The sequence below is a fragment of the Etheostoma cragini genome, chromosome 9 (assembly GCF_013103735.1).
Source record: "Etheostoma cragini isolate CJK2018 chromosome 9, CSU_Ecrag_1.0, whole genome shotgun sequence".
In the NCBI taxonomy this organism is placed as follows: domain Eukaryota; kingdom Metazoa; phylum Chordata; class Actinopteri; order Perciformes; family Percidae; genus Etheostoma; species Etheostoma cragini.
In genome coordinates this window covers 27,385,280-27,394,205 of record NC_048415.1, presented here as the reverse complement: position 1 = coordinate 27,394,205, position 8,926 = coordinate 27,385,280, and the positions used below count along the sequence as shown (strand labels likewise).

The 8,926-nt window shown below is 40.7% G+C and overlaps 1 protein-coding gene across 2 annotated transcripts in view; it reads right to left on the bottom strand.

The window, feature by feature from the left end:
* Window positions 1-8,926, bottom strand: part of st3gal3a (ST3 beta-galactoside alpha-2,3-sialyltransferase 3a) — a 52,997-nt gene that overhangs the window by 13,173 nt on the left and 30,898 nt on the right. For both annotated transcript variants that reach the window (XM_034882259.1, XM_034882260.1), the window contains exons 8-10: window positions 7,919-7,982; window positions 6,130-6,225; window positions 4,500-4,686 (exon numbers count right to left, since the gene is read on the bottom strand). In XM_034882259.1, the coding sequence (XP_034738150.1) occupies window positions 4,500-4,686; window positions 6,130-6,225; window positions 7,919-7,982 (347 nt within the window). The remainder of the gene's footprint in view (window positions 1-4,499; window positions 4,687-6,129; window positions 6,226-7,918; window positions 7,983-8,926) is intronic.

The following is an 8,926-nucleotide window of genomic DNA, read 5'->3' as shown; positions in this document are numbered from 1 at the left end:
TGCCATGTTCTACTGCTACACTGCAGTGCCCTGCTATGTCCTGCTGTGCCTTGTAATGCCGCACAGCGTCCTGCTATGACGCAAACTACTACAAAGAACTGCTACAGACTACAAATTTTCGTCTATTTTTGTTATTGCCACTCTTCATTCCAACCCCAACCCGCCCGTCAGACACCGCCTACTAAGAGCCTGGGTCTGACCAAGGTTTCTGCCTAAAAGGAAGTTTTTCCTCGCCACTGTCGCACCGTTGCTTGCTCTGGAGGAGACTACTAGAACTGTTGGGTCCTTGTAAATTCTGGAGTGTGGTCTATCTGTATAGTGTCTTGAGATAACTCTTGTTATGAATTGATACTATAAATAAAATTGAATTGAATTGAATTGCTATGTATGTCAAACATCGCACGCCTCTGGAGTAACTCAGGGTCAATTGTCTTACTCAGGGACACAGGCTAAGGGCATGAATCTTATCCAATGTACCATTACAACCCAGAAGTTCTACCACAACAAGGTTCTTCCTGAGGCTATTTTGCAGAGTCACTGTGATTGTATAATACGGTCAGTGCAGTCCAAGATGATTCTGATTGGTTTAAAGAAACGGCAAAAATCCAAAGCACATTTTTCTCCCATCCTGGAATGCTGTGTGGACTAGCCAGACCTTCTTTCGAGCGCTGTGGAGGAAGGTCTGGCAATGCAATACCATCCACACTGGAACTGGTGGGGAAAGTGAAAAAAATTTTTTAATGTAGCACCACAATTGTAATGTCAGGAAGGTGGTAAGGCAGGGTTTTTTAGATGCTGTTGGTTATTTGAAGCATATTGGGGCCCTTATGGATTCATCTAAAACAATCATTATTAAAGAGAAATATTTTGTGGCCGTGGTGCACGATCTGCTGTGATACACACAAGTTTTGCATCATCCGGCAAATCTTGGCAGACCTCAGCTGCTCTCGGGTAGCTCCATTGACTAGTGCCACAAAGGGAAGCCAAACACTGCTCATCTAAACACACTGCCCACACAGAGATGAAACAGAGCTGGATTAAAAGGGGCAAACTATCCCTTTAAATCATACATTCAAGCACGTTTTCTGACTTCATCCTGATTGTGGAAACATGGCAGACAATACCATATATAACTAACTGTTAAAACTTCTAAATTGAATCATATGCATAAAGATGGAAATTTGAGAAGCAATGCTCTTTGTTTTCTGGATGCTTTGCATTTAAAATAGTTCAAGTGTGTGGGTTTTACAAGCCTGTTTTAATGGATTTGTAAAATAAAAAATAGACTAGAAGAGAAGTGTAAAAGCTTGCCTCAGGTCACAGTGCTAGCAATGTGATGGAGCATGTCGAGAGCCGGTGTGGATGGGATCAACAGCTAAAATAAGTGTTTAAGTCACTTCCACTGTAGACAAGACATAGGCCTGTTGACAACAAACAACAGGGATGTAGCAATACAGCTGCGACAGCATCGGTGCTTCCACCTGTCAGTGGAGGTGAAATGTGATCCAGGACTAAGACCACCCTGGTGATAGCCACATGAGGCCCAGGCTTCCTTCTCTGCCTCCAGTTCTGCAGCAGAATGACAGCTGCTATCTGATGTTCATCAGATCTGAAGTCTCATACTCCCCACTCTAGCTGCCAGTTGAATGGGTATGCACGCTAGACATCAGGTGATTCTCAGTACTAAGAGTCCAAAACTGGCAAATGGCCAAACATTGTTGCATTGTTGTCTACAAAAGGTGCATCAATCGAAATTGAGCAATGGATTAAAACATCAAAAGCATGCCTATGTAAGTGTAGGTTGTTTCTGGTAAACATAAGGAAAAACATATTGAACACAATACTGTATATGGAAAGCTACCTGATAAAACAAGCTGCCTTTGCTGATAGGTGTCCTTCAAGTGATAAATAGTGTCTTGATTGACATATTATCGTAAACATGTATGCCTACACATGTTAGACATGTTTGCTTTTCGCATGCCCATAACTCTATGGTACTTTCAATTACAGGTCATAGCAATTGTACTTTTTTCTGGTAAATACTCCATTATAGCATTCAGAATCTCAGTGATTTACACTCAGCTGCCAGTTTATTAGGTCCACCTTGCTAAAACTAATTCAACCTAATACATCATCCCAGCAAAAAAACTTCCCTTCATGAAGGTTCTAATGTTAGGTTTTTGTTCAAATTGTTTTAAAGAGGTGGAAATTTACTTGGTCACATTGGTGGCTGCAGTGTTCGGTACTTTTAACCTGTAAATTGATATTAGATTTACTGTACCCACATTGATATGAATGGAGTGGACACATTTTGTTGTAATATACAGTATCTTGTAGTGTCCTCTCAGAAAAGGATACAAGGATGGAGCATACATTAAGCTTAAGCACTACAAATTGAATCTTAATATTTGGATCTATTTAAAGCTTTTTGCCTATTCGACCCCATTTGTTTACTGTCATGGAGGAATGGACAGGGAGTACGAAGTAGGTATGTTGTAACTCTGGCTGCGGGAATGTGTGACATTCCCAATGAAGCATGTACGACCATAAAGCCTGTTCCCACATAGAGATGTTCTTGGTCAACATGACAGCAAAGGAGGCAGCCTTGGTATGCTGGATTGATGTTTAGGCTTATAATAACTACCAAAGGCCTAAACAGGGGGAACTTGTTACACACAGATAACCGTCCCTCTCTACCACAATCCAGGATAGAGCTGGGCAATATGGAGAAAATCAATTATCACAATATTTTTGACCAAATACATAGATGTCGATAGCAAGCACCCGGCTGCCACAATTTGTGGGGTTCCCATCTCCACCCTTTCATCTATTAATGCCCAGCAGCATTGTTTTTCCCTCCTTTCTCAACTAAAGTTGTATTTTCTTCAGGTTTGATAAACGTTGCTTCAATGTTTTTTTTGCTGCGTTGCGGGTTACCATGGATACCTAAACGCACTAGCTAAGTTTCAAAGACCCGCCCTAATTTGCCTCCAATTGGCAAGAACTCGTTTCATTGTTAGGTGGAACAACAATGACTGGTTAAACCCAGCGCATCAAAAAACAAATCCCAGGTGGAATTTTAAATGAATTTATCAATGTTCTATTTGTTCATTAAAGGAATGTTGGAAATCATTTACTTTCATCTGTTTTAAATTCAACAAGCAATTTTTTTGTATTTTAGCAGAATACTCATGGACATGCAGAACTCAGTACACTTTAATATCTGTTTATGTATAGCAATTAAAATAGCAATGTATATTGCCCAGCATTTATCCATTATATTTCGAAGTCAGTATCTGCAATGAGAAGCTTCTCTCTGATCACACATACCATATCTCATCTCCTCTGTGGAGTGTGTGCGTCATTCACAGCCACTGAGTAGGTGCTCTTGTTATGTACTTTCAATAGAAAAGTTGTTATGGCACTTTATTGCGTTTTCCACCCTGTTGATAGCCTGTTGGTGAGGTTGACCCACACTGGCTGGACAACATTTTATGTGTTGTTTTTCATGCTGATGGATTTCAGAAGCATAGAGGAATGCAAAACTGTTACAAGTGTGAAAACATCTGCATTGCAACTCTGCCTTATCTTTCTGTGTATGTGTACAAAGTTACCCAGGGAAAACCAGATGCAGGAAATTCTGTCTGTAAACCACATCGCCAAAATCACCAGTGTGAAAGAGTGAGAGAAATGTTCAAAATAAGATTTTACAATATAAGACAATATTTTATTTGTTTGTTTGTAATGTGTAGGTATGTAGATATTTTAAAACATGTTTATGTTGCCATAAATAAAACTGTAGGGACATATCTGCAGTGAGATGATATAAAGTTGGATTATGACCTCAAAGGTTTCCCAGGCTGCATTTTAATTTCTCTGCTCACCCAGGTCACAGACTTCCATCACTCCTTCCCTCTTGCTATCGTTTCTCTTCACTTTACCTTTTTGCATGCCACAGTGTGTTTTGTAAATGAGCAGGAAACCCAACCAACACACATGTGATTGCATATTTAACCCTGGTATGGTTTTGACCTTGTGAGTCTATGTGTGTGTGTGTTTGTGTGTGTCCACAGACAGATACGTTTGTCTGTCTGTCTGCGGACAGATTAAGTACAAACGTTGAGGTACTTGAACATTACTTGTGTCTTTTCTTTTCAAGCCACTTTCTACTTCTACCTTGTTACATTTCAGAGAGAAATAATGTGCTTTATACTGGAAGCTTTAGTTAGTAGATACTTAGTCTCACTTTGGCAGACCCTCCTCTAAAGATATTTAAGTATGGGCCAATAAGGTGACATCAACAGAGCCATGCTGCTAGTGTAGATTAGAATCAGTTTCAGACAGCCTTCTTTGTGAAAATTGTGATATTTGTAAAAAATTAAACGTACAAATTAGAAATGTGCATGAAAACAGGTGGATGGAAACATTTTTACGGACTACTCTTATCACCAACTGTCTAAATTCATCAGTGGCAAAAAAAAGTTTTTTAGCTGCCTTACCAGTTTCTGCTTGAAAACCATGTGTAACAGCCACTTGAAGTCTAGAGGTTTAAAGGCCGAGAGGACAAACAGGGACTCAGACTCGTAGCCATCCATCTTCTGGATGGCCCCCTCTGGATAGGAGATCCTCATGGTGGTCTTGGAGCCAACATCATTCTCAAAGCCTTTTACTGGGGCCTGATTCAACCTGAAAAATCAATCATAAAATGCCCTGTCCAAAATACTTTTCATCTTAAACATCAATTGACAAATCACAGCATTAGTCAAATCACCAAATACAAACATTGAAATGCTTACATGACTTTATCAAGTCATTTTTATATATTAAGCCGAGCGTAACTGCTTTAAAATTTGCACACCATACGACACACTCGGTCAATGAAGAGAGCAAGTAGGCGAGTTGATTACGTTCTCTCATGCGGCTGCTGCTACCGGAAGAAGAAGACGGCACAAAAACCCTAACGTAAATCCTAAATTGCAGAGACAACAAGAAAATATCGCTGGACAATTTGAAAAAATGACCAAACTACAAACAGCTCGGTGATAATCCCCGGCCTGTCCAGTCTCCTGCATGCTCCAGAGAAAGAGAGACAGAGACGACTAATAAGTAGTTAGTTATACAATTCCTGCAACAGGATAACACTGTAGAATGTATGAATCCCTATTTGCACGGGATTAGTATCATCTGAGGACCTTGCCCCTCGTTTGGTGTGGGACACACGGGTTAGGCTAATCCAGCTTAACCAATTTAATTGTATTACGAGAGTTGGGTACTCGGAGGTGCGCAAGGAACGGCCGCAGGGGTGGGCCAGAGGAATGACTGCCGCACGGCACTTGGGTTGGGGTTCTATTTTTTTTGGGCCAAGCTTGGTAAAGGTTACCAAAGGGCTTACCCTATCCTCACCGTGACGGCACCCACAAAGCATTACCGTCAGCGATGGGAGTGCGTTGACTTGGGGACAGAGGTCTCCAGTCGGGCCGTGGTCCAGACTACTTTGGTCACGAAAGGAGGCGTCCGCAGCCCCACTGCAATCCAGTATTCGTCTTCGTGAGATGGATAAAAAGGCGCACAGAAACAAAAACCTTGAAAAAATGATATACGACCCCGCCAAATCACAGACTTGTTGATTTGCACGAGACCTATACTATCACAGGACCTTGTGTTTGGCAAAATATGGTAGGTCATTTCTGTAGGAATTTTTCATATACAAATTGAAAACATGGCCCATTCGCGCAGGAATAAGATTAAATTAAACTTGACCCACTGCCACTTTGCTTGTTTGAAAGCCATGATACCTCTCTCTCATGGGCATGCCAAATTCTCATGATGGCAAAGCAGAGATAGGGGAGGTAACCTTGCTTCTTGTGACCTCACAAGGGGCAAGATTCCAGATCGGTCCATCTGAGCTTTCATTTTTTCAAAGGCAGAGCAGGATACCCAGGGCTCGGTTTGCACCTATCGCCATTTTTAGCCAATGGGGGACCATAGGCAGGCTGGGGGAACTCATTATGTATTATATATGTTAAAAAACCTCATAAAGTGAAATTTTCATGCCATGGCCTTTTAAGGAAAAGAAAAGGGGCATTAAAGTGATTTGTGTCTGTATAATACTTCTGTGTCACAACATACCTGATCACCACATCAAGCTGATTAATCCTCTTTCCCAGAGACTTGTTGGCAAGGATCCCTCCGTTTCCTATTATGATGCATGTCTTACACTTCTTGCTGCAACACAGAACCATGCACCATTATGATGCTATTATGGTACTACTTTACTCCAGTCATTTACCCCATAATTTGGCTAGAATGTCTTTTTCTCATAAAAAAAAGAAAGAAAAAAGCACAAGACATCAAAACATGCGTCTTCACTAACTTTTTGGTTTTGGATTGTTGCAATAACAAAAATGTGCCTAAAGCAAGCATATTTGTTCACTCTCATGTTGACAAAATCATTAAACACTAAAACTAAATAATACTATACTAATACTATACTAATACTATAATACTATATAATACTTTATTATTAGCTTCTTTATTCAGTATATATACTTAAGTAAATTACTCTCTGAGGTACTAAAAGCAGAAGTGTGACTGTTAAGGCAATGTGTTACACTATGATTTTATTATGATCATAAAATTGTATTGTAGACTCAGTACATGTGTTCAGTGTTTAGTCTGCTTAATTCTGGGTGGAAAAGTAAACACAGTCCTAATTGTCTCGGCTGGCAGATGAAACCGGTTCAGTACATTGTGTCTGACCATATAAAGACAAAAACAAGGTGGAATCAAACAACTATTTTACTTCAATAACTGATCTGGAAACTGGAATCCTTAATGCTGGAGTTTCAGGGTATATAGACAGATTTAGCATTAAAGCGCAGTCTGTTTGTTAATTTATAACAATGGCTTTGTCAATTTGTTCAGAGAATATATGGACACGAACTCCCAGAATTAAAGAAGCTACTCCTGAAAGGAGAATACCAGTCAATTTCAACACGTAGCAGTGTTGTTTGTAAGTTTGGAGGGCTGTCAGTAGTGAGAGGAATGACAACAGTCGCTGCTGTCTACACCGTGGAATCCCCGTGGAACAGGCTTAATTAAACAGGGCAAGTTTTACACAAGTTTTTAGCCTCTAAACATGTTCAAAATGTAATTACAAGAGCCTATCTATGTGAAGTGATTCCCTCCGAGGGAACACAGTAAATCTGACTGCAGTAGATGTGACAGAAAGGCAATAAAGTTAAACCTCTGTTTATTGCCTGTGTTGCGGTGAAGTCCACCCTAGTCGATTGTCAAACTCATACAATCCAATATTCCAAAAAGGAGTTTTTTCACAAAAAAACAATTTGCTGTTGTTAAGTCCTTAGTAATGATTATGTTGAGGCAGGCTGTAACCTGACACCACAGTGGATCCAGGAGCGCAGGGCACCCGGATGCAGCAGGTCAAAAGTTCAAGAGCCCATTATTGCTTAGCTACCTATGCACATGCAAAATATCTCTTGAACTGCAGCTCTCCCAGATCCACTGTGGTGTCAGGTTACAGCCTGTTTCTAACGTTTAAAACTTGCAACATTCTTTAGCTAGTTATAGATAATGAGGCGACTGGCTAGTTAGTTAGCCTTCTTGCTAGGGGTTCAACATTCTCTACTATCCAACTTAGTTCCACAACTGCACATACCCTTTAAACTGTACAATTCGGGCTGTACTATTTGTGTCCTCTTCAAAACGTTCTCTTCAAAAATTGTTAGATGGAATTCACGCCCATGCTGATAATCACCTCAATGTGTGTGCATTGTCAAAAGTTATAAACTAACTTCATCAACTGTTTACAAATGCTCCTAATTGTAGCTTTAAATACAGAGCTGAAAGAACATGGAATATTATATTGGAATGGCTGCACTATGTGGAACTAGCTTACCTGTCCAGTTTTTTCCCAAGGCCATAGCTCTGAGTAGCTGCCAGAAGAATATCTATGAGCTTCTCTGCAAGCATAAGAGAGAAACAGAAGCAGAAAAAGAAAAAAGTGAGATGAAGATGAAAGTAAAATAATAATTTTCCCTCCCCATTCCAACCCAGCTATGATGCCCTCATGTCCAGCACAACTAGACTAGCTGTGATAAATGAGGCAGAGCTGGGAGCCAGCGGCTGACACATGTTACAATGTTATACAACCATTAAAGATGGGTGGTAAAGCAAGGTAAGAGCCCATAGACAGTCCACTAGTCTTTTATTGCCAGACCTTCCTCCACAACACTGCGGGGAGGGGTGTGGTTGACCCACACAACGTTCCGGGATCGGAGAAAAACGGTTTATTGGCTCTTATTTTATTTTTTTAAACCAATCACAAATCGCCTTGGGTTGCGCTAAGCGCTAGGGGAGCCACGGTGCCGATGCAAAATAGCCCCGGGAATGAATTTGTTTTGGAAGATTGTGTACATTCAAATGTTGTTTTAGTGTTGCAACAGAAAACTTTGATTTGACAGTAAATCATATCCAATAATTTGATTGGATAGTCTAGATAGCGGTCTGGATTTACCCTGCAGAGATCTGAGGAGCAGTTAACCATAGTCCTCAGAAATCCACCGGAGGTTAGAACGGCAACACAAAGAAAGAGGAAGGTGATGGACATCCTGCCGAAATGAGGGCGATCTGGCGGAATTTCCAGCGGCACCTGAACAATCCCAGAAATGAAACGTCAGCAATATAGACTAACAGGCCACTAACTTCTTCGAGAGAGTCTTGTATATGAATAATTTGAAGAGTTCCTATGGGTGCTCTTTTAAACCCAGTATGTTAGATTCATTGAGTAAAAGCTACAAAGACACAACATACAGAATTGTTGGGAGAGGGATCAAAAGGGTTTCGGGATGCAACCAGGGGGATTATATGATGGCAGGCTTTTCACCCCAACTTCAAAAGTGGCCAT